This window comes from Octopus bimaculoides, chromosome 1 (assembly GCF_046866305.1).
Source record: "Octopus bimaculoides isolate indiv1 chromosome 1, ASM4686630v1, whole genome shotgun sequence".
Taxonomy (NCBI): domain Eukaryota; kingdom Metazoa; phylum Mollusca; class Cephalopoda; order Octopoda; family Octopodidae; genus Octopus; species Octopus bimaculoides.
The window spans coordinates 105876784-105904210 of NC_142928.1; the positions used below are offsets into that span (position 1 = coordinate 105876784).

The 27427-nt window shown below is 37.5% G+C and overlaps 2 protein-coding genes across 4 annotated transcripts in view; one reads left to right on the forward strand and one right to left on the reverse strand.

Annotated features, from left to right (window-relative positions):
* LOC106871085 (centrosomal protein of 162 kDa) overlaps positions 1-21352 on the reverse strand; it is a 100608-nt gene extending 79256 nt beyond the window's left edge. For 2 of the 3 annotated variants that reach the window (XM_089355292.1, XM_089355282.1), the window contains exons 1-3: positions 9459-9703; positions 6977-7073; positions 3306-3460 (exon numbers count right to left, since the gene is read on the reverse strand). Coding sequence is in view for 2 of the 3 variants with exons in the window: in XM_089355282.1 (XP_089211408.1) it covers positions 3306-3460; positions 6977-7073; positions 9459-9503 (297 nt within the window). In the remaining variant the exon portion in view is untranslated. Of the gene's footprint in view, positions 1-3305; positions 3461-6976; positions 7074-9458; positions 9704-20530 lie in introns of those variants that run through there. The other variant, XM_089355290.1, reaches the window with a different exon arrangement.
* A 524-nt stretch (positions 21353-21876) lies between these two features.
* Positions 21877-27427, forward strand: part of LOC106871076 (uncharacterized) — a 93507-nt gene continuing 87956 nt past the window's right edge. The window contains exon 1 of the mRNA XM_089355307.1: positions 21877-22923. Within this exon, the coding sequence (XP_089211433.1) occupies positions 22899-22923 (25 nt within the window). The 5' untranslated portion in view covers positions 21877-22898. The remainder of the gene's footprint in view (positions 22924-27427) is intronic.

Here is a 27427-nt window from a genome sequence, read left to right on the forward strand (position 1 = left end):
TATGCATGTTTAAAATTCATGCATTTACACAATTCTAAATTTAGTGGATGAAAAAATTGGAATTAATATTCTAAATACCATAATGTAGGCCATAGGGTCATTTTTTTCAGTCAAAATAACTCCTAATTACGAAAAAATTCGATAAAACTACATACATAATCATTTTCCCCTCTAATACAATCTAATTTACTCACATATATCTACACACATATATGTACCTATGGTTACCAATGACCTCATTCTAATTGGCGGGAATTGTAAGTTCACTTTCCATTTCTAACACCATCCTTCACCATGATAACAAAAAAAAAATTGTGACACATCTTTTTCAAATACGATCGACAAACATTTATTCCCTACAAACTGTGAGTTTTTTTGAAAATCTTTTTTAAAACACATTTACTTACTACCATATATATATATACAGATAATACACTCATACATACGTACGTACAAATAAACACATACATACAAATACCTGTTTTTTTTAATTATTTGCCGTTTCTTATCACCCTTTCCCCTTTCAATTTTACTCATACTTTCCAAGACAATTTCTCTGTACAAGTAACTTTCACATCGACAGTCAAACATTTATTCCCTACAAACTGAGTTTTTCGAAAATATTTTTTAAAACACATTTACTTACTACCATATATATAGAGAGAGAATACACACACACACACACACACATACATACATACATACATAGAAATACACACATACATACAAATACTTGTCAATCTTTTTCAAATACGCTCGACAGTCAAACATTTATTCCCTACAAATTGTGAGTTCTTTCAAAATCTTTTTTAAAACACATTTACTTACTACCATATATATAGAGAGAGAGAGAATACACACATACATACAAATACCTGTCAATCTTTTTCAAATACAATCGAGAGTCAAACATTTATTCCCTACAAACTGTTTTTTGAAAATCTTTTTAAAAACACATTTACTTACTACCATATATATATAAGGAGAGAATACACACTAATACATATAAACATACATACAAATACACACATACATACAAATACCTGTCAGTTTATTTATTTATTTGCAGCTTCTTATCACCCTTTCCCCACTTCAATTTTACGCATACTTTCCCAGACAACTTCTCTGTACAAGTAACTTTCACCCTTTCTTTGGGACATGAAATGCCACCGAAAAAGAGAAGTCGCCATACCGCGTCAGCACTGGCACTAAAGGCAATTAGAGCAAATGAGTTCTCCAACCAAACTCCTTTTAGACTTTCACAGAGTGCCTTACATTCAGCAGAATGCCAAGCTGCTGAAAGTTTCCAACAGCGCACTGTATGCCTAGCCAAAATGGCTTCATACGATGCTGCTTCCAGGGCTACAGAGGGCCCAGAACAAAGAGCGACTTGCCTGGCTAAAAACGCTGCTGCTAATGCTACTTCCAGGGCTTCAGAGGGCCAGGAACAAAGGCCACTCGACTGACTACAAACGCTGCAGCTACTGCTGCTTCCAGGTCTTCCGAACGTTTGGAAAAACGGACGACTCACCTTGCTACGAACGCTGCCCCTATGACTGCTTCCATGGCTTCTGAAGATGCAGATGGGCGGTCCATGACCATTGAAAATGTGGCTTCTGCTACTGCTGCGCGACCTTCCCACTACTAACACGGGCAACGTTCTATGTTGCAGCGGAACAGTCGATCGCGAGAAGCTGCATGCGGTGTGACGAGTCCCAACAGCCTTTACTGGCACCTACAGGCGTTCAAGTATGAGCCCAACTTTAATTACTCCATCTGCGCTGACATAAATATAGGGGGAGTGGGCTTCAATTGCCTCTTCTGCAATGCTAAAAAGTGGGCTGGGTACCCATGATTAATCCCCCTCTTTCCTCCATAGGGCATCAAATTCTGTTTTCACAGAGCATGAAGTTTTGTAACAGCACGTCCGCTGCCATTGGTGGAAAAGGAATATACTGTATTCACCTGTAAACGTTTTACACACCCTTCCAGGTCTACCTACCAAATTTTTACAATTGTGAGAATGATAACACAGCTTTTCAGGGCCACCTCACATTCTATTGTTACCCACTTCTGAGAGTGTTGCAATGCTCTTTGCAGGGTTTTCTATCCAGTTGCAAATCGATTGGTTGGGTGTAAACTTATATCAGTATTTGCCTCAATAATCATAATTGAGTAGAATCGAGTACTTTAAAGCAATTAAGCCCCGAGCAATGCCAGGCACTTCTGCTAGTCATATATAAAACAATAATGATCATTAATATCATATTCCAGTCTTATACGGGTTGAACAGATTAATAATTTAGATTATTTTTCAGTGTTATCTTTTATATTTTACCTTTTATTTGTTTCAGTCTATGGATTGCAGCAATGCTGGGGCACTATCTTGAAAGGCTTAGTCAAACACAATTTTTTAAAACCTGATATTTATTCTATCTTACCCTTTTGTTGAACTGCTAAGTTACAGGGATGTAAGCAAACCAACACCAGTTGTCAAGTAATGATGGGAAAGAAACAAACACACATCTACTAAATCCACTCACAAGGATTTGGTTGATTTGGGGTTACAGTAGAAGGTACTTGCTCAAGGTACTACACAGTGGGACTGAACCTAAGACCACATGGTTGGAAAGCAAGCATCCTAACCACACAAGCCACACCTGTGCCTACCGACATCTTTTCTGAAAAACCCTAGACTTCTTTGATTTATTTCTTTTCCATATTTTCTTTCTGTGATTTTCATTAACTCATAACACTTTGTCCACTAGTATATCTGTACAAATCTGGTTAGCACAGCTGTACACATCTGGTTAGCACAGCTGTACATATTGGCCAATATCTCTGATGATAAACCATGAATTTTTTTTTTTTTAATGCAAATTCTGCCTTTCATGTATATTGACAAAGCAAACAAATTAATAAAATTATTGTTATACTTGGAAATGGTTACATTTTGCCAATTAAACATACGCATTATATATACTGTTTTTACTTCAGCTTTATTATTATTATTTTTTGTTTTTCTCAAAGCTCTTTCATCACACGTGTCTCTTGTCCTGCCAGCCGAACAAGAGGAGACACGTGGGATAAAGAGTTGCTGAAGAGGTCACAGGATGTGTGACGAAAGAGCTTCAACAAAGAAACTAAAATAATAATAATAAAGCTGAAGTGAAGGCCAAACATATAGTGCATGTGTTTAATTGGCAAAATATGACCATCCCTAAGTATAACAATATCTGTTTCAACACATGATTTCACATCAAGAATCTTGCAAAACAAATACATAATTAAATAAAACCACTTACATCTTCAGAACTCTTGGGCTGAAAATCAAGTTCTCGCACAATTCCCAGACTTTCATCTGTAGTTCCCATAGAGTAAGATGTAAGTTTCTTTGAATCAGTCGGAGTACTGTGGACTGGTCCATAAGTATGGCTTTTACATAAATCAGAACTTGCAGCTGTAAAAGAATAAACCATACCTTTAAATAATTTTTTTAAATGAGGAAGTTTTGCAACATTTTTACAAAATGAAAAAAAGATCACTATTTTTGGTCTGATTTTAGAAATACAAAGAGGAAAGTTGAAAAGTAATTAAAGTGTTCAAATAATGACAAGAATGAACCAACAAGAAACTGCCACAAGATAATTCATTCTGTTAGAAACAATAACCAAATATCTCAAAAATCACACCTACCATACTAAAATAAAAACAAAGATACTTTGAATAATGTATTTCTAGATGCATTATAACTGGATAAAAAGCAGGATGGTCACTACTGGAATACCTTTGATCAGAGGTCTGCTCAACTCTCAGAGCCAACCTGGTGCTAAAAACCCAGTAACATAGCAAGAAAGCTTTAATCAAGAAACTGAAACTTATTACTCTACTTGTTTAAGTCTACTTTAAAACAACAAGCACAACTTCCAATCAATGATTATCATTAAATTTGATAAGTATATAGTAAAACATCTCCAAAACTTCAGACAAGTAAGATCAAAGACTCTGTCACTGTCAGAAACTTTTGGTTCTAGGCCCTACTCTTTGGATTTATTAATTAAACAAAAAGACATTCAATTCACAACAATTGGGTTGACTGGCCAATTATACAACCATAATTTCTCATTTGATGATGAGTAAATATGATTTGAATTATCATATCAAATTCCCATATAAATTTTAGCTTTCATATCTCATATCTTAATATGTGCTATTATTTCATATCACACATCAACAACTTGATCATAGATACTGGCCTAAAATGTATCCAGGACTTTGAGGCAGTGATGTTAGACCAAGAAGTGTGACAGGTGGACTTTGTTTTACAGCCTGGGTTAGAACCCAGCCATAGAGAGATTTTATTACTAACTAGCAGTATAACCCGACGTTGTCCGGGTGTGACTTCTTACGCCATCTACGATAAGTCTTGCAAGTTGAAAATCAACTAAAAAAGAAAGCCTTACAACGAAAAAATCCTTATGATGTAAATATGTTCATAATTCAAAAGACGATGAAATTAATAGGGAAAGTCTGAAGGCTGTTTTGCGTAACATCATTAAGTGTACGTAAATTTCATCTGTCTAATTGGCTATACAAATGCTTGTGCAAAACAACATTTTGCGCTGCCTTGATTATACATAGCAGGGTAATTCCTTTTCGCAGGAGGTAGGATGGCAATTTCTGATGAAGCAATTGTTGGCGATCTGTTGCTACACAGTTCTGCCAGAATTCTATCAGATTGGGCAGTAGATGTTGACACACACACATATATATATATCCAGACACACACACACTAACATACTTCTTTCAGTTTCCGTCTACCAAATTCACTCATAAGACATTGGTCAGCCCAAGGCTAGAGTAGAAGACACTTGCCCAAGGTGCCACAGGGTGGAACTGAACCTAACATATGTGATTGGTAAGCAAACTTCTTACTGCACAGCCACTTCTGTGTCGGATCTATTTTTAATTTGTTTGCTGTCTATTATTACATTTAAGATGTTTGTTGCAATGTCTGCAGTTGAATTAGATTTAGTCTGTCACAGAAATTGAACCATACTCGATGACTGGTCACCTGCGCCAGTGGAACACTAACAGCAGTTGAGCATGTTCATGCCAGAGCAGCTGTCTGGCTTCCATGCTAGTGGCCGTAAATAGCACCATTAGAGCGTAATCGTTACCAGCGTTGCCTTCTGGCACTTGTGCTAGTAGCATGTTAGAAAATCATTCGAGCGAGGTCGTTGCCAGTGCTGCTGGACTGGCTCCCGTGCAGGTGGCACGTAAAAAATACCTTTTGAGCATGGCCATTGCCAGTCCTTTGTGACTGGCCCTCGTGCCGGTGGCACGTAAAAGCACCAACTACACTCTAAGAGTAGTTGGCGTTAGGAAGGGCATCCAGCTGTAGAAACTCTGCCAGATCAGATTGGAACCTGGTGCAGCCTTCTGGCTTACCAGTCCTCAGTCAAATCGTCCAACCCATGCTAGCATGGAAAGCGGATGTTAAACGATGATGATGATGATGATGACAGAATCTTTTATACTGCCTCACAAGAAGAGGATTTTTGAAAATTATATGCAGATCATTATATTGACAATAATTAGCAGAGGAAAGCTAGTATTTTATTTCTTCATTCTAGATTGCTTTGAAATTTTGTATATGATGAGGCTGATACTTTTTTAACAGGAATGTATTTCACTGTTTAACACGATTTTTGTCTTTGGGTAGCAACTGTTATTTCCCATTTGCTTACTACTAAAACGTATAAAAAATGGCTAATACTTCCTTGAAACTTTACTTTTGTTATATTCATTCAAACCCCAAAGAGTCCCTCTCAACACATGGCTATGATGCAACCCCACTACTCCTGCTCATGATCAGAGATGCACATACTGTCAGCCACTAAGAAACATGCTCAAGTGGTTACGGTCAAGCAATTGACAAGCAAATTTGTGGTACTGAGCAGAATATTTGCTCTAATGATATTTCTGCTTCAGCAACTTAGCACTGAATCTCTCTGAAATGTAATGGAAAATAGGTCAGTTTCAAAACATAGATGTCCAGGTCACAAAACCAAAGTTTGAAGGGAATAACAGCCATTTCTTTTGATTTCTAGATAAAAGCAAATAGGAAATAACACTTATTGACCAAAGACAAAAAAAAAAAAAAAATTTGTTACAGTGTTATTTATTTCAACACTATTTCTGTTTCATATTTTCAGCTCTTCTTTGTAATACAATCAATGAAATATTTGACATTATTTAACAAAATAATGTTTATATTTATTATAATGTTCAATACATTGTGTCAGTGTCCAAGGTATGCCACTGCATTATATGGAATAATATTGTTTGAAATGCTATGCTATTGTATGATATCGTAAGTAATGTAAATTGAAGTGTGTTCAACTGATGAGGAGCATGATATCAGGTATGCAATATTAAGAAAAATAATAAGCATGGAAGACAAAATATATATTACAGTACTATATTTAAGAGATGAGGAATTGTGTACATTATTTACACTTGACAGATATTTGTCCTCATCTTGTTTGTTGTTAACACGTTTCGGCTGATATACCCTCCAGCCTTCATCAGGTGTCTTGAGGAAATTTCGAACCTGGATTCTCATTCCTAAGGTATTTTTTGATATTATTATTATTATTATTCAGGTCACTGCCTGGAATCGAACTCGGAATCTTGCGGTTAGTAGCCTGCACTCTTCACCACTACGCCATATGCCCGGGTATATGGCATAGTGGTTAAGAGCGTGGGCTACTAACCGCAAGATTCCGGGCAGTGACCTGAATAATAATAATAATAATATCAAAAAATACCTTAGGAATGAGAATCCAGGTTCGAAATTTCCTCAAGACACCTGATGAAGGCTGGAGGGTATATCAGCCGAAATGTTGTGTTAACAACAAACAAGATGAGGACAAATATCTGTCAAGTGTAAATAATGTAAAATATATATTACCTGTATCCGTTTCATCCTCATGTAACCATTTTGGACTTTGTTTCTGTTTAAAAAGTTTATTCACATCCTCCGAATCAGCAGATATATCAGAGCCAGACTACAACAACAACAACAACAATAATAATAATAATAATAATAATAATTTCAAATTTTGGCACATAATTAGCAATTTCAGTGGGAGAGGTAAGTTGATTACAGATCTCAACTGGTACTTATTTTATCAACTTCAAAAGGTTGAAAGGCAAAGTCAACTTTGGCAGGATTTGAACTCAGAACATAAAGACAGACAAAATGCCACTAAGCACTTTGTCCAGTGTGCTAATGATTCTGCCAACTCTCCACCTTAATAATAATAACAATAATAATAATCCGTTTTACTATAGGCACTAAGCCTGAAATTTTTGCAGGTGGGGGAAAGTTGATTACATCGACCCTAGTATTTGACTAGTGCTTAATTTATCAACCCCGAAAGAATAAAAGGCAAAGATGACTTTGGTGAAATTTCAACTCAGAAAATAAAGATGTACAAAATACTGCTAAGCATTTTAACCAGCATGCTAACAATTCTACTAGCTCACCATCTTTTTAGTGATAACAAGAGTTTCAAATTTTTGCACAAGGCCAGGAATTTCGGGAGAGCAGTTAAATTGATTACATCGACCCCAGTGATAAACTGGTACTTGTTTTAGCACCCACTACACTCTCTGAGTGGTTGGCATTAGGAAGGGCATCCAGCTGTAGAAACTCTGCCAAATTAGATTGGAGCCTGGTGTTGCCATCCGGTTTCACCAGTCCTCAGTCAAATCGTCCAACCCATGCTAGCATGGAAAGCGGACGTTAAACGATGATGATGATGAAAAGAATGAAAGGCAAAGTCAACTTCAGTGAAATTTGAATTCAGAACATAAAACCAGATGAAATGTTGCTAAGCATTTGTCTGGCATGCTAATAATTTTGCCAGCTCACCACTTAAAATAATAATAACAATCCTTTCTACTATAGACACGAAGCCTGAAATTTTGAGGGATGGAGCTAGTCAATTACATCGACTTCAGTGCTCAACTGGTACTTATTTCATTGATCCCAAAAGGAAGAAAGGCAAAATCAACCACAGCAGAATTTGAACCCAGAATATACAGAGCCAGAAGAAATGCCGTTAAGCATTTTGGCTGCTCATGATTCTGCCAGCTCACCGTCTTAGAATAATAATGATAATGTGTTCCAAAAACTATTTAGTAGGCATTGTATGGTGTTGTTCACCCCCTACACAAGGCCTATAAGAGAAGGAGTTCAGCTGGTACGTCAATACTGGACCCAGAGAACTAAGGCAGGCCCCTCCCTTGACCGAAAAACATCTCACAGCCTTCTTGAATTATGGGAGGCCTAAAAGTAGTCGTGCAAGATTTTTTTCAGAGACGATGCTCCCACAAAGGAGTTTCTCGAAACACTGAGAATACTGTCTTCCCACAGAACACAAAGTTATAATCTGGGAGTTCTGTTGGTAGTTTCAGCAGTTCTAGTTATTCCCTATGTAGTATGGCTTACTTCAATAGTACTTAGCCCTTTCTCTCAATCGATATTTTACAAATTTCTCTCGTGACAAATGTGGTTTACGATTTACATATTAAAAAAACAGTACTTGCATCTTTTAACCCCCTAAAAACTTTCTTTTCACATATTATATATGGATGCTATCTTTGTAGTCTTATAGTATATTTCCATTGTCATAAATCAAGGATGAAGAACTGTTTTTATTACTAGAGACGAGTTGCAAGTGCATTAGAACATGTAGGGGCGCGTCTGTGCAACGAATCTTTAATAGTACAAACTCATAAGTATGAAGCTTATATTAAGTTGCTGTTTTGATTATAAGACTTAAAACGACTTTTATAGGTCTTTAGAGACTTCATCTGCAAGAGATTCCGCACTCATAAGTATGTTCTATGAATTATCTTTTTTTTTTTTCAATTCTCTTTCAGATCATTGAGGTATTGATTTCAGCTTGCTATAGTAACTCCCACTCCAATTATTTGTCCTAAATTAAAGCTGAGGAAAAACCTACTGTTTATGTACACTACAAACTACTTTTAGGGGTAGGGAAATACAAATAAAACCAACCAACACAGTCGCACACAAACACACAAATTGCAGCATCGAAAGTCTTTTTATTGCTATGTAGGGAATTTTTCAACATTGTTTTATACGTTTTAGTCGCTAATCAAACTGTAAACTTTGTACATGCGTATACTGTTGTTTGCATATTCGCTCACTGACATAGGCTTTGATTTCAACTGAAAAAATATTATTTACTTGTACCATTAATTAAGCGTAAACTGCGACCGGCATCAATGCTATCTGAAGCAACATGTTTTTACATACTCGGTCAAAGTATTCTACACTAAATCAGGTGAAATAATTTTGCATATATGTCAATTGTTTAATTTAATTCTATTTTTAAGGAAAAAGGCAATATTTTTCTTACTTCTCTTATGAAATGTTTCTTTCCTTTTTTCGTAAACTGGGACATGTTTACATCATCAGAGTTAAATAATACACGAACAAAAGTATCAGCATCACACTTAGAGAAAATATGTTTGTTTCTTTTAATACTTATAAATTATTTAAACATAAAAGCAATGAAGTCGTTTGATTTATCGACTTTTACTGTGCTATACACACTAAAGTACACCGCATTCTCCCTTGCAAAAAAGTCGTCATATTGTAAACAAGTTGCAACCACGCAACGACCGCTTATGTTATTGAAGAGGCATTTATTTATTTTTAATTGCTTTAATATATATTTAAGTTTCTGCTGATTTGAAATGCAGAAAAAAATATTATATTAAAACGTTCAGTAAATATGGAATTATAGTAGGAAACATTTAAAAATATATTTATGTCCCATTGAACATTTATGAGAAAACTATCGATCTTAATGCGATAACGCTTACAACAAAAACAAATATGAGCGGGGTAGGGGGGTAAGATGTGTTAAGACGTGATTTGTTCAGTTAGAAAACACACGTCTCTTAATTTCCAGTTTAATTCCAGGCGAAATTGACTATCACTTGAGTCCTTGCAGAGATGGTTATGTGAATTTAGTGTAGGATATCTAGGAATTGGTACATAGTAAGTATGACAAAGAGAAGATGGTTTCTATTAACTTGTTAGTTTTCAAGAGTAAAAACCGTTCTTGTTATTGTTACTGTTGTTCTTTTCGTTATTTAGCTTTGCCATGACCATCCTAGTATTTTCAAGAATTGTATATTTAGGACTGAATTATGCGATCTTTTCTTTTTAAGACGTGAAGATGTGGTTTGAGGAGGATGTTGCTGCTATTTGTAGTAAATCAAATGAACATGTAGAGATGACAACACATTTGTAAGATAGGGGTTGGATGAATATTGACCCATTACCAGAATTGTTTTCTTTGGGATGTGATCAAGATAGTGTATGGTAATCAGCAACACTGTTCCAAATAAGCAAGCAGTATTCAAGGGTAGTTCTTATATGAGCTTTTGAGATGACCAGAAACTTTGTATAGACAGAGGTGTCATATACCAATTTTCCCACCTCACTACACAGTTATTGCATTTCTGTTGAAGTTCACTAGTCTTTTTTGAGCTGCATGGGTTTCACAGAGAGCAGACAGAGCAGTGCCCCATAGTTTGGTTTTTATACATTCACAAGTGAATTAGAGCAGAAATATTTTATTACTCTCATAAGTTGAACCTAACTATGATCTCTTTTAACAGTGATCACAATTTTCTGTTTATTCCCTTTTTTATAATATGTTGACAGTTATTATAAAGCATTAGATAGAATGTGTTGCAGTTCATTTCACTTCTCTGTGCTCTCAGTTCAAATCTGACAGGTCAATGTCAGTAAATAAAGTACCAGCTCAGAGTTGGTGCAGCCCTCCATCCTGCTGGATGTTATACTGAGGCAAGGTTGAAAGAGCTGAGAAGCTGTCTGTTCATAGCTATATTGAAACCTAAATGTTTAGCATGAAGATTCCCTTCATTGAAACTGCTAAATGTTGGTTTGTTGAATGTCATCAAGGAAGAATATCCTTTGAAAAACCCTAACTAACCCTAATTTGAAAATGAACCAAAGTCAGAACAACTTGTGAAAGCATTTTCTGAAGAACTGCCATGCTACACAGCAGTGAAACATAGGCCATGACTGCTGAGGACATATGTAGGCTTGAAAGAAATGAAGCTAGTATGATCCGCTGGATGTGTAATGTCAGTGTGCATACACGACAGAGTGTAAGTGCCCTGAGAGAAAAGTTGGACATAAGAAGCATCAGATGTGGTGTGCAAGTGAGACGACTGCGCTGGTATGGTCATGTGTTATGTATGGATGAGGACAGCTCTGTGAGAAAGTGCCACACCCTAACTGGAAGAGGTAGACCCAAGAAGACATGGGATGAGGTGGTGAAGCATGACCTTTGAACGTTGGGCCTTACAGAGGCCGAGACCTTTGGAGATATGCTGTGATAGAGAAGACCCAGCAACTAAAGTGAGATCACAGCTTTAGTAGAAAGTGGGTTATACATCTTTAGATTGTATACCTGTCTTCCTACTATAAAATTAAGAATATAACGGAACGCTGAACTCCAGACTATCAACTTAAACAACATTTATTCAGGTGGTAAATATATACATCTTTAGTTCTTGTTGTTACAGCTTCTGTGTGTATGAGCATAGTTGTTGGGACGTTGTTCTGTAGTTGTGCGCGAGCTGTCGAGTGTAAGTCCGAAAGATGTAGAGACAGCTTTAATACGTCCATGCTCAATTGCTGGCCAGCGAGAAAGAGAATGAATTGAACGGGAAACGCTTGCTTGTTTAATTCTACGCATGCGTAAGACTACGCATGCGCAGGCGTTACTACACAGCCATGGTCAACGCCAGTGTTGCTTATCCGACCCATTTAAAAGTACCCTTGATGCATCAGGCGATATGATATGCTTGAGAAGACCTGTTGAGTCAAGTAAAACCAAAATCATAGCTGTAGCCAGTGTCCCCTGACTGGCCCCTATTCCTGTGGCACATAAAATGCATCATCCAAACATGGTTGATGCCAGTGCTCTCTGACTGGCTCCCATGCCAGTGGCATGTAAAAAGCACCATCCAAACCTGGTCAATGCCAGGTCCGCCTGACTGGCTCCCATGCCAACGGCACATAAAAAGCACTATCCAAACGTGGCCAATGCCAGTGCCCCCTGCTGGTGGCACATAAAAGGCACTATCTGACTGGCTCCTGTGCCACTGGCATGTAAAAAGCATCCACTACACTCTTGGAGTGGTTGGTATTAGGAAAGGCATCCAGCTGTAAAAATGTTGCCAGATCAGATTAGAGCCTGATGCAGCCTCTGGCTTTCCAGACCTCCGTCAAACTGTCCAACCCATACCAGCATGGAAAATGGACGTTAAACAATGATGATGATGATTTTTTCATAAGTATGAAGACCAATGTTAGGTCAAGTTTTCATGACCTGCTTTGGCAATCAAATGTTGAGTTATCATCATCATCATCATTTAACGTCCGCTTTCCATGCTAGCATGGGTTGAACGATTTGACTGAGGACTTTCAAGCCAGAAGGCTGCACCAGGCTCCAATCTGATCTGGCAGAGTTTCTACAGTTGGATGCCCTTCCTAACGCCAACCACGATTATGCTCAAATGGTGCTATTTACAGGCCACTAGCACGGAAGCCAGACAGCTGCTCTGGCAATGAACATGCTCGGACAGTGCTGTTAGTGCTCCACTGGCGCAGGTGCCAGTCATCGAGTATGGTTCAATTACGATTTCACTTGCCCCAACAGGTCTTCACAAGCAGAGTTTAGTGTCCAAAGAAGGAGAGGTTGGCATGGGTGCCAGTCGTCGGGTTCAGTTCAATTACGATTTCAGATTTCAAATTCCAAATTCACTTGCCTCAACAGGTCTTCACAAGCAGAGTTTTTTTAGTGTCCAATGAAGTAAAGACACGAATAAGTGAGCTGGCTACACTTCTGGCAGAGGTCACAGATTATGCTCTCACTTGCCTTGCCGGGTCTTCTCACGTACTGCATATTTCCAAAGGTCCTGGTCGAGACCTCTGATTATTGAAGTTCGACAAGGATTTATTTGAATATTTTTTCAATACACATTCACACAAAGTTGTCAGCAACAGGGCTGAATTCAAAATTAATTTTAGTGAGAAAGAAATGCCTTAAAATGATAAGATTTCATGTCTGAGGTGTATTCTCAAATGTTAAACTTGTCAATTATCAATTGTATTAAGGAGAAACGCAATTATTTGAGGTATTTATTTCTGAATGGAGTGACACAAAAGCTGCACATCTCAGAAAAATCACCCAAATGTTAGCATTATACAAGAATCAAATCAGTCACCTATATCCTTTTTCTTGGAATCGGTAGGCATGTGGTAGTCTGCATCAGCATAAATCAGACTGCATGTAGTAACAGAAGTCGCATCTGTATGTGATCTATAAGACTAAGTAGGGATAAACAGTTACATTCTGGTGAGTATTTTTTCAGAAGAAAAGGACAGATTCATGATAAGTTGGTAAGATGTTGGATGTACAATGAGAGTGATGAGCAACATTTTTTCTGCCATGGCCCCTATTTTTTTTTTTGTTTTTTATCATTTTTGGCCTGTTGAGTGTGGACTAAACAAAACTAAAAATCTATGTTCAAATAAAAAATTAATTGAAATCACTGAAAAAAGAACACAATCCCCATATTTGAAAGGTAAAATATTCAAATTTAGTAAAAAAATAATATTAACAAAATAAAATAGCATTATCATGCAACATCTTTAGTCAATATTCTTTTACTTGTTTCAGTCATGTGACTGCAGTCATGCTGGAGCACCGCCTTAAAGGGTTTTATTCAAAGAAATTGACCCCAGGACTTATTCTTTGTAAGCCTAATACTTATTTTTTTAGTCTCTTTTGCCAAACTGCTAATCTAAACACACCAGCATGTGGGGAGACAAAGACAGACTCACACACAGATATATATACACATATATTTACGACGGGCTTCTTTCAGTTGCCGTCTACCAAATCCACTCACAAGGTTTTGGTCAGCCTGAGGCTATAGTAGAAGACACTTGCCCAAGGTGCCACACAATGGAACTGAACCTGGAACCATGTGGTTGGGAAACAACTTCTTACCATACAGTCATGCATACAACTGTTACATAAATATACAAATGTGGCCATGACCTACAAAAAGTCTATGTGATTCATTTAGTGTATTATTGACTTAGACAAGATCGAATAGTCAATCGCTGGTACTTTAAAAACTCGCATGTGTAGGGCGTCCTAGAATTAATTATCAATTTCAATAAAATCAGACAAGTATTTAAAAAAAACTGACAGAATTTTATGCTTGTTACTTAACTATGACACCAAAACAAATAGTTTTATAAATCTTACATCAAAATTTTATTGTAAATTTTCAACATGAGCCTTGTCTGTATCCCTGTAAATTTCAAATCTATCCTTGGCATTGCAAAACACATTTTGAAGAATTTCAGGAGTTATCCCCTGCACTACTAATTGAATGCATCCTTTAAGTTCAGCTAAACTATTGCTCTATCCTGGGGATGAAGGTAGAGAATGATTGCAGCCAAATTGAAAAAAAAGCTGTCGTGGACAGATAAGTGGGATCCAACAGGAATGAAAATAAAATTATCAAAAAAAATTATAAACAAATTAAAAAATTTATACACATACATTGAACTGCAAAAGAAACAGGTGTGAAATTGGGTTCAAATCCGAGCTGAGAGCCACAGCATGGTTCTGATGTTGTGCTGACACAGGAAGTCCATCATGACCCTGGCTGTGTGGGAGGGAGCATTGCCCTGCTGGAATACATGGCTATGGTGACACACAAAGAAGGACATGATGTGAGGTCTTAGGATCTGGTCAATGTAGCGCTGCGCTGTGATGCCATTCCCTCTGCCTGCACCAACATTTTGGAACACATGGTACCCAATTCTCTGATTCAGGCCTTGGCCACCCCATGCATCTCTCTCCATGACACATGTCTCCGTAGTGTTCACTCCTCCTTCACCACACCATCACTCTCCCATCTAAGGTGGAAACGCAGTACCAGCTCTCATCAGAGAAGACTATTGACCTCCATTGTGATGCCACCAATGTTGGTGAAGTGCAGCCCACTGTAGTTGTGCCTGATGGTGACGGGTGGTGAGGACAGCAGCAATGCAGGTTGTTGGTGGCCGGTCAACGATCTCGCAAACTGTCATGCTGGCTGATTTGAAGCAATCATGGAGGTGCTGCAGGTAGGTGAAGCAGTCCTGCCTATGTCAGATGGTGCTGACATGGACATTGTAAGCTTTCACAACAACCAGGGCACGCTGCCCCACTTGCAATCAGCTGATAGCTTGTTCTCTCTGCACTGCTGACAGTCAGGTCACTCTTGATGCATCCAAGGAACATGGGTCAAGGTGATTTTTATACCCATAACCTCCATGAGATGCATGTGCATTTCGGTTTTTATGACAATCGTTTGCAACTGCTACTCACGGCATTCAACGGAGCTGTTTTGGTATCTCATTTCACGGAAAGTTGAAAGGTTGCCTGCAATTTGGGTCTCAGCCATAAACCAGCATGTCTTGGAATATTTACATTTACATCCCTGAAATAAATTTTCAGAATTTACCATGTGAAAATGACACTTGAAAAAATTGTTTCTTTTGCGATCTGTGTATAACACAAATGAAACATGATAAACAAATAAATGTGAGTTTTTAAAAAAATTGTCTGATTTCAATGAAATAGTTAATTCTGGGACACCCTGCATATTGGAAGACAGTATATACATATGTCTTACATCTTTTCTTTTATGTTTAACTTGTTTCAGTCATTAGACTATGGCCATACTGTAGCACTGCCATGAAGAATTTTAGTCAAACAAATTGACCTCAGTGCTTATTTTTTCTTTTTTAAAGCCTAGAATGTATTCTATTGGTATCTTTTGGCGAACTGCTAAGTTATGGAGACATAAACACACCAACACCGGTTGTCAAGCAGCAGTGGAGAACAAACACACTCAAAAACTCACATGGCCCTAAGGCCTTATTTTGTTCATTTATTTATATCAGTTCATTTGTATGCTCACAGTCCTGTTTGTTTTCTTCTGTCCTTTGTACATCCACTAATTGTATTGTTTTCGATTACATTTATTCCACATTTGTATGTTAACTGTATCACATTCTTGTCTGTTTGTACATTTTCTGTCTTGTTTCTTGTTTTTGGTTCACTAATTTCCAGCGGCATTTGCCATCAGCACCACCAATAGGGGATGCAATATTATCCATTGGGCGTGAAATTGTGATTGACCCACCAGATGATAACTGATGAGGAGTTGGCAATTATGTGTCTGTTTGTGCATCTATTATATATGATTTTAACTCATTATACACACACACACACATATATATATTATGGGCTTCTTTCAGTTTCTGCCTACCAAATCCACTTACAAGGCTTTCATCTGCCCAAGGCTACCCAAGTGGGACTGAACCCAGGATCATGTGGTTGGGAAACCACACATCCACACCAAGATTGTAGGGCATGTATATGTCTATGTTGTTGTTGTTGTTAATGTTTGGATCATTATGCATGGATATGTGTTGAGATTGTCTTTTAGGAGCAGATCAGCCTTGATCAAGCAGAATTACGATCTACATTCCAGATATGACTGTTCTATATTTCTGTATATCTGTGACTCCATTTTACTATTCTTCCTCTTTTCAGACAGTAGGGCCTGATATATGTGAGATTTGGCTATTATTTTTAGCACATTGAGCAATAGATTAGAGGATTCCTTGGTTAATCATATGTTTGCGTATGTGTTTAATGTGTGACTGATGAGATTGAGTAGGTTGACAGTTTATTGACAATTTTGTTGTGACTTCTATTTTTAAAAAATGTATTAGTTCTGTTATGTTATAGCCTCTAACATATTTAAAGGTGAAAGAAGGCAATATGAATAACCTGTCTAGGGTAGTAGTTTTGGGGTGTGGCACTTTTGGTGTGTATTACGTTGTGTTTTTCATTGCAGTTAGATGGGGTGCAAACGGAAGGACTTCTCTAGACAGCAAAAGCTCTGGCCATGTCACCAGCTATATGCTTTTACTTGTTTCAGTCATTTGACTGTGACCTTGCTAGAGCACCACGTTAAAGTGTTTTAGTCAAAGAAATTAACCCTGGACTAATTTTTTGTAAGCCTATTACTTATTCTATCGGTCTCTTTTACCAAATCGCTAAGTTATGGGGATGCAAACACACCAATATCAGTTGTCAAGCAATTGTGAGAGGACAGACACAAAGACACACACATAAATATATACATGCATACATACATACATATATATATATATATATATATATACGACAGGCTTCTTTCAGTTTCCGTCTACCAAATCCATTCACAAGGCTTTGCTCAGCCTGAGGCTATAATAGAAGACACTTGCCCAAGGTGTCATGCAGTGGGACTGAACCCAGAACCATGTGGTTGGGAAGCAAACTTCTTGCCACACATGCACAATAAGTAAAACATTTTGTACATGATTTTAAAAAATTAACCCCATTGAATATGGGTTATTTAATGGAATCAATGTTCTTGGAATAATTGAATGGAAGTTATTGAAATTTTATAATTAAAGGATTTGGTGCACTACAGGGTATTTTAAGATCTGTATACATTCCTTAATTATCTAAATGCATGTAAAAAATGGATACATCAGCAGCAGCATTATTGTTGTTTTACATTTACTTCCCATGTCGGTATGGGTGAGATGGGTCATTACAGTTAGCTCTTATTGTTCTCCTAGAAAAGTCAAGAAATACAACCCACTACAATATAATTAAATTTAATATGGTTTCTATTGTTGGATGTCCTTCCTATCACCAGCCACTTCATCAAGTATATAAAAGCATGAATTATACTCTTCATCAGCTACAATGAAATACATAAGGAAGAATATAAAGCCATCATACTTCTATAAATTACAATAGCATTCTTCTGTTAGCTATCTGTTTAAAAATGTTTAGCCATTCTTTGTTATCAACAGATCAACGAGTCTATATTCTCTACACAACATTCACTGTTTATATTTAACTGGAGTTTGGAAAAGAGGTGCATTTGTCATTGAAATTGTTGTATAAATTTTAAACCTCCCATACATAATTGAGAAGACAAGATGAGCTTCATATACCTGGATATAGTTGTGGGCAAATTGCAAATAATTGTTTTGGCAGTGATTAAGATGGCTGAAATAACCTCAAGTCTGTCAAAAATTTGTCATTCTCTTCTTCAAAGTCATAAAACTTGCAGAGAGTATTAAGATCTTGAACTTTGTTATTTGTTACCAAGTCTCTGCAATTGTCCTAGTTCAGTGGCACATTTAGGCTCTGGAGTGACTTTTTCCAATCTTAAGTACTTTCTTTTAAACCTCATCCTAATTCTTTGAACAAATATATCTAAAAATGTATAAGATACTTTCACATGAAACAGTTTTTCCAATCTCTGTTAAGATTAATCTGTTACTGCAGACAGATCTCTACATGAACCTTGCTAGCACTTTTCTGAATCTGCTCTGACTAAGCTTTTCCTATAGAACCTCTATATCTGCATCGAGTGCCAGTTGAGTTACATATTCTAAAATATAAATCTTGAATTCTTCTTATTAAGATTTTTCAATAGTATCATTGGTGACTGAACATGCAGTTCATACATCAATGTCTTGCTGTTGAAGAACTTTTAATACAACTGCTGCCTCAATAAATACTGGTGTTTCAATTACAAGGCTAACAAAGAAAACCAAAGTTGATGCTGCATATTTACTTGCTGATTTTGGTGGATTACTTTCATATATCTTGATCAGAAATTGTACAAATGCTATAAATGTCTTTAAAGATTTCAAAGTGACTATTCTGCAGTCTTGTTTTAGAGAGCTATTTCAATTTTTAAACTTGTATGTGTGAAGTAGGCTGCATACTTGATTCAGAAATAAACCCATAAATTCTTTACTTTGATTTTGCACTTTCTACAAGCACAAAGTTTTAGCAATGAAAATGTAAGTGAACATATATATTTTTTATTGAGAAGAATCACTGGCTGAAGCCTCTTATATAATCTGCTCATATTAGCTCTGAACCTTCATGTTTAATCAGCTCTTCACCATTTGTAAACTCTACTTCACTCTATTCAATGAAACACTGATTTCATTATCAGACATATAGTGTTTGCCCATAGAAGCCTATTCAGCATGAGGACATCTGTTGTGGTATCCATAAGAAATAAATATGATGTCACTGCTTTTAACTTCATTTGATATTGATTTTGTAATGTAAGTAACCAGTGTTCATTTTGTCATTCTGAATATAATATGAGAACCTTGACACATGTGATTTCTTTTTAGATGAAATACATTATACAGCATCTAGATGGTTGCTGCTGATACTGTCATACTTAGCAAACAGTTGAACCAGTTCAAGAAAGCTTCTTCTATTTAAGTTTGTTTGATTTTTCTCTGATGAAGAGAAAAATTTAGATGAAAAAAATATTTGTCATAAATTTTGGCTCAAGGCTAGCAAACTTTTTAGTGGGAAGAGTGCCCTACTTCAGTTTTTAAGAACCTAATAAAAACTGTTAGTAGGAAAATCTTGAAACTACCCTCTTGTAAAAGAGAGCCCTCTTATTACATCAATGCCCAAAGGCTCTCCAAAAATAGCAGCATTATAAAGTCATTAAATGTTCAATCTATCATAGGCAAGGTTAGTTGATAGACATACTCTTAAGGTTTCTTTTGGTTGCATGAGATAGAAGCCAACTACAGGGATCATGTTATAGTTAAGCAGAATAATAGAAGGCTTATTTAGAAAACTGTTGTACAACCACATATCCTCATTCAGTAACTAAAAGAAGTGAAATGTGTTGTTAGCGAGTATGTATTTTTGAAATAAGAAAGTTGTGTATTATATCATTAGATGAAATTTAATTAAAAATTACAAGCATTACTCCAATAGCAGTAGAAGACATAGACTCTGTAGAATGGAAAAAAACTGATACTGCAAAAGAGTTCCAAGATGTCATACCAAATCTGTTGGTTGCAATAAGAATAATGCCTACAATACTTATGACTGCAGCCATGAGAGAGAGAAGCTTTAGTGTGAGTAAAGCATACAAAGACATTCGTGACACAAGACAAATCATCAACTTTCAGAATTTTGTCAGTAGGAAAGCTTGCTTCTGAAGAGATACTTATCATGAGAAGATCGATAGAAAAACGTTTGTAGATTTAAAGTCAAGAAAATAAGTTTTAATTATGATATGCTTTTCAGTATATGTTCTTTTGCTTGTATCTTTTAATCTATTAGGAGGGTACTTAATTACATTTACAATTATTTTATTTGGTGCAGTCTCTGATTTCAATAAGAAAAGAAAAATACTAAAGAATTCTTAACCCAGGCACTTACCTAAACAGTAAGAGTAAGATTTTTGCTCCTACCTTCATGAATGCAGATCTCCCCAGGATACTGGCTGACTGAACCATGAATATAAGCATTGGAGTACTCCGACAAGCAAATATTTCCCAGGCAGTAGTGAACTTTTGGCTCACAATCTAAGGGGAGTAACTCCAATGAACTAAATTTTTTCTAGGGTCTTGATTAAGGCTTTGATACCCACAGATTGGATATGATACTTTCATATCTCCAGTGGCAAGGAGCCAATATCATCTTATTTCTTGCCACCTATCTTTGATGAATTCTGGGATTATCTTCACTCATGAAAATGGAGTGGCTGATATGAAAAAATGATATTGTATCTTATTAATAGTAATATTAATCCTTTAGGCACAAGACCTGAAATTTTGGGGGAAGGAGTAAGTCAACTACGTCGACCCCAGTGTTTCACTGGTACTTATTTTATCAACCCCGAAAGGATGAAAGGCAAAGTCGATCTCGGCAGAATTTGAAATCAGAACGTAGCGGCAGACGAAATACCGCTAAGCATTTCGTCCAGTGTGCTAACGATTCTGCCAGCTCACCACCTTAATAATAATGATGATGATGATGAAAAAGGCAACAGAGAGGCGATGCATACCCTGCACGCAGATAAATTTTTTTGCAAATTGGTGTGGCTTACAATGTGCTGCTTACCCATGCTTTTTAATTGAACTGAATTAAGCTTTTTAAGTGTCTCACTAAACTTGCTTATCGGGGAATTTGTAAGTTAGATTTGTTTATTTTTTTAATCACCATTGTAAGTATTTATACTCTGGTGAAATTCAGAAATCAACTCGTAAATAAACGAAACCCTCGAATCTATCACTGTACACACACACACATACAGTCGCATATGTATGTATCTACACGCATAGGTACATGATCTATACACATGCAGACGAAGGTCAATGTACTAGAACGCATACCCGCGTTGTTAATTGGTAAAAGTAGGTTGGTTAATTTAGTAAGGATTTTATAAACACAGGCACAAGGCCAGATAACAGACTCATGGATTGGTTTATATTTTATTCATTTTGTTGTTATTCTAAAGAATAGTGATAATAAACGGGTGCGAATGAAATAGAGTCAGTAACTCATTTATTCTTTCACTGTCTGCAAGAGTGGCTATATGGCCTTCTTTCGGAATAAGACTCAGACTTCTCAATTATCTTCGTTAGTTTCCGTGAACATGTGTTGTCTTGTCAACTGTAAACATTCTTGTGTATGTGTGTGCGTGCTTGTTCTGTTTGACGTGTCGAAGTGGAAGAGAAAGCTAATGAGTGTATGTGTGTGTGTGAGTGCATGCGCGTGCTTGTTCTTATGTGTGTGTGAGTATGTGTGCTTGTTTGTGCGCGCGTGAGCATGTTGGGGTTGCATCGGAAGCAATTGTTGACTAGCACAATTACTTTCGTGACATTTGTGCATTGTGGTGCGTCGACAAACCTTCAAAGAGGGGATGTTGAATCAGCGAGGTGAAGCTGCTGACCTCCCCTGTTCGAAGGTTATAATGGACACAGGTTTGTATGTCTGTGTCCCATAGCTAGCTAGAGGCGATGGCCTCTTGGAGCTAATCAACGGCAGCATTCGTTGTATTTTCCTGGACTGCCATGTTAGCTTGATGATAACTATTAATATCCAGTACCACTGCCGTAGTTTCCTTTAGAGAGATTTAGAAATATTAATATTTCTATTAATGTCATTTATATTTCTTTCTTTCGCATTTCATTGATCAATGTTGGCACTCCGTCGGTTACGACGACGAGGGTTCTAGTTGATCCGATCAACGGAACAGCCTGCTCGTAAAATTAACGTGCAAGTGGCTGAGCACACTACAGACACGTGTACCCTTAACGTAGTTCTCGGGGATATTCAGCGTGGCACAGAGTGACAAGGCTGACCCTTTGAATTACAGGCACAACAGAAAGTAAGAGTGAGAGAAAGTTGTGGTGGAAGAGTACAGCAGGTTTCGCCACCATCCCCTGCCGGAGCCTCGTGGAGCTTTAGGTGTTTTCGCTCAATAAACACTCACAATGCCCGGTCTGGGAATCGAAACTGCGAGTCCGCTGCCCTAACCACAGGGTCATCGCGCCTCCACACATCAATATATAAAAACAGAACACGCTCGCACACACACACACACACATATTACCTTCCTCTTCCACTTCGACACGTCAAACAGAGCAAGCACGCACACACGAGTATTTACAGTTGACAAGAGAGTACGTACTTACGGAAACTAGCTTATTCTGAAAGAAGGCCTTTATATGTATGTGCATACATATGTATACATACATAACATAAACACGCACAATAAGCAGGCAGAAGTTTTCAAGCTAAATACTTTTTTTTAAAACCAAAGCTATCGATGCCATGTCGATAATTTACCTACAAATCTGTAAGTTAAGAAATCATATCCTCGCAGTTTCTCTTTTTGTATGTTTTCCCACCGTTTCTCTTTACAATTATATGTAAATGGCTATACATATATTAACATAGACGCATGTGTGTGCGTAATTAAGTCGAAGAAACTTTAAAATATTTTTCTTTAACTTTTAGTTTACTTTTTATTTTGTTTTCTTTTTCTTGTTGCCTGAGTAAAATTCTCCATATGTTTCTCCCGTTCTGTATAATTACACCATGTGTGTGTGTAGGTACATACATTTACCTGTGTGTATGTATGTGTGAATATAGGCACATACATATGCCTGTATATGTGTATCTATCTGTGTGTGTGTAGTATATTTTATATGTACAATTAAATGTACAACTGCTACTATTAAGAGCTTCACGTACGCTAACATCATCCTATGCGCTTCCAATGTAGTGGTTTGCCTATATGTTTTACCCTTGTAGATGTTTGGAATTCTGCATTAGACGTTGTAAGTTCTCTGTAAGATAATACAATAGAGTGTTGTTCCCCTGATGATCCGTTCTGGTTAAGCATCCAATTGCTCTTGGGACATCCATTGCAGAGGTACCAAACAACTTCAATGGGGAAACGTATGTGGGAGCAAAGGATACAGACTTGTGTTTATGGCAATTTCTTTCTCTCTCTCTATCTATCTATCTAGCTAAGTTGTCTAAGAGTCCACAAGTCAGGAAAGTGTACAGTATTTTATATCCATTACGACCGATCTTACCAATCGGTTTCGCGCCAGGGATTCAATGGAGTGTTAGGTAACAATCCAATTTTATAACTCTGCGCTCATCAGAGGTAACGCAGGGTTAAATAATTGGATTGTTTTCTTTTGTTTTCTTTTTCTTGTTGCCTGAGTAAAATTCTCCATATGTTTCTCCCGTTCTGTATAATTACGCCATGTGTGTGTGTGTAGGTACATACATTTGCCTGTGTGTACCTGTGTGTATGTATGGCACAAAACTCATTGGTAAGATCGGCCTTAATGGATATAATATACTGTACACTTCTGATAATATATATATTGTTCTTTTACTTGTTTCAGTCATTTGACTGCGGCCATGCTGGAGCACCGCCTTTAGTCGATCAAATCACCCCCAGGACTTATTCTTTGTAAGCCTAGTACTTACTCTATCGACCTCTATTGCCGAACCTCTAAGTTATGGGGGACGTAAACACACCAACATCGGTTGTCAAGCGATGGTGAGAGGACAAACACAGACACACAAGCATATATACACACATACACACACATATTTATATACATCGGGCTTCTTTCAGTTTCCGTCTACCAAATCCACTCACAAGACTTTGGTCGACCCGAAGCTATAGTAGAAGACACTTGCCCAAGGTGCTACGCAGTGGAACTGAACCCGGAACCATGTGGTTCGTAAGCACGCTGCTTACCACACAGCCATATAATATATGGTTGGTATGTATAACTAGTAAATGGAAAAGCATGCGTGGTAAGAAGAGTTAATGTCGGCCGGTACGTATGTACACAATCCCATAGTAGTATATGGAGAGAGATGTGATAATGTTCCAGAGAATTATGGCAGCATTCACCAACTTAAACAAGGTAACCGTCCAGAAAAGTTGCAAGAGATTCCGATGTTGTCTGGAGGCCGTGGTTGTAGCCAATGGCGAATTTATTGAATAAATTTACTCTTTAGTATTTCAAGATACAGCGATATCTCGTAGTACGAGTTTCATTCGTTCCATGACCGAGCTCGTCTTACGATTTACTCGTTTTACAAATCAATTTTCCCCATTGAAATTAACTAAAATATAATTAATCAAGGCCCGAAATTTGAGGGGAGGGGGCTAGTTGATTAGATCGACCTCAGTCCGCAAACTGGTACTTTATTTATCGACCCCGAAAGGATGAAAGGCAAAGTCGACCTCAGCGGAATTTAAACTCAGAGCGTAAAGATAGACGATATACCGCAAAGCATTTCGCCCAGCTCGCCGCCTTGTAAACTGGTTTTATTAACTGAATTAGCTTAAAGATGGGATGATTTGTGCGCGAGGAAGACAATGAAGGGGGAGGATTATTGTTTGGAAAGAGATTCTCCTGCCATTAAGACTTCAGGAAAGACAATTTCTGGTGTTTTCTCTCTCACTTCGCTTAATTTAGGCTTTTTGGACACACTTTCTTCACTTTTTACACCTGCATGTCATTTCATTAGAAACCTATCAAGAGAAGTCTGCTTTTTCCTACCTTTCAAAATGCTACGAAAATGCGCTAGAATAGAATCATTAAATAAAGCAGCTGCACGACCTATAGTTACTTTATCAGGATGATTCTTTTCTAAAATTCAGAAACATAATGCCACTTTGCCAACATTGCCTTTATGTCACTCGTAGAGATAGCATTCTCTGCTACACTGTCCTCCTCCGGGGAACCAGTCTCTTCCACCGCATCCAAACATTGCCTCTCCTGAAGCTGCAGGAGTTCGTCTGACGTCAGCTCCTCTGAGTGTTACTCGACGAGATCGTTAATGTCCCCATTATCAACCTCGATGCCCAGGGACTTGCCTCGACTACAGGTTTCTGAAACTCAAACCCCTCGAAGTCGCTTTCGGATACGCAGTCAGGCCACAGTTTCTTCCATGCAGAATTCAGCGTTCTCATCATTACACCCTACCAGGCCATATCGATGATTTTCATGCAGTTTACAATGTTGTAGTGCTCCTTCTAAAACTCACGAAGGGTTAGATTTGTATTTTCGGTGACTTCAAAGCACCGACGAAATAGGTGTTCGGTGTACAATTTCTTAAAATTAGAAACCACCAGTTGGCCCATGGGCTGCACGATAGGGGTAGTGTTGCATGAAAGGTACAGAACTTTTATAAATTTAAATTCGTCCAAGATATCATCTTAAGGTTAGGAAGGTGAACAGGAGCATTGTCAGGGATGAGGAGGGACTTGAGAGGAAGACTGTTCTCCAGAAGGTACTTTTTCTCTGCTGGTCCGAAGACAAGGTTGACCCACTCGGTGAAGAATTGCCTGGTGACCCAGGCTTTAATGTTTGCCCTCCACATGACCTTCAGCTTTTCCTTCAGGATTTTATGCGACTTGAACGCTCGTAGGATTTCAGAATGGTAGATGAGTAGCGGTTTGATCTTAAAGTCTCCACTCGCATTGGCATAAAGGGCGAGAGTTAGCCTATCTTTCATAGGCATGTGGTCTGGCATTTTCTTCACCTCTGCAGTTATGTAGGTTCTTCTGGACATTTTTTTTTTCAAAAAATGCCAGTTTCATCACAGTTGAATACCTGTTGTGCGATGTACTCCGCGGAGGGTCTATTGCAATACACCCAACATTTTGTGGCAGCGTGTGCATGCGTGCATGGGTCGTCTAAGAGACCATAAATCAGGGAAAAGATGCACTCATATATCTGTCAGTAGAGTGGGTATACTATCCGAAATGTGTAGTATTAAATTTCCATCACGTCTGATCTTACCAATCGGTTTCACATAAATTATACAATGGAGTGTTAGGTAACAATCCCATTATATAACTTTACGCTCATCAGAGTTAGCTGATAAATAGAGTGAGAGATGTGGTATCATTCGTTTGTTTTGACGAATAGAATTCAATTGTTCGACCACCTGAAGGTACTACTCGTTCAATTAACGTTTAAGTGGTTGTGTATTCCACAGACATGTGCAGTGTCAATGTAATTCTGAGCACAATTTAATCCGACAAAATAGATGACAAGGCTGGATCTTTAAATCACCGGCTCAATACATTCGACAGAATTCCAAGTGTTCCGTCAACCGAATTTCATTCGCAGAGTTTAGGTCAATCAACCTTGGCTTATATCACGAGACACTTGCTCAAGATGCTACATAGTAGAACTAAACCAAGGATTTCATGATAGCGAAGCAAATTTTGTAACTTCGCGATGTCTGTGTCTTCACACGTACACAAACACACACACGAATGCACACACATTCATACTCAAGTGTACACAAACATACATGTAAATACGTACATAAATGTATACATAATATACATACGTAATTAGGCCCGCGCGCACTCACACATGTATACATAAATACACATACATACATACGTATGTACGTATGGACACATACATGCATACATATGTACATACATACATACATGAATACATATGTACGTACAGGCATACATACATGCATGTGTAATTGTATACGTATGTATGTACGTACGTCCATAATCCTGTTTCTCTCATTTCAAAAGTTAAAGAAAAAAACACGCTCAATTAAGAGACCAATATGGTGGAAATAGACCGGATAATTAAACATTCAGATAATGATAATAATTTTTCCTATTATGAGTTAAATGCGTGAAGTGTTGGGGAAGATCAGATATATTTACCAGAAAATTTGGTTGGTACTTTTATTTTATCGACCTTAGAAGGATGAAAAGCAAAGCCGACCTCGGTCAGATTTGGACTCTGAATGTAAAGATCCGGAAGAAATACCGCAAGTTA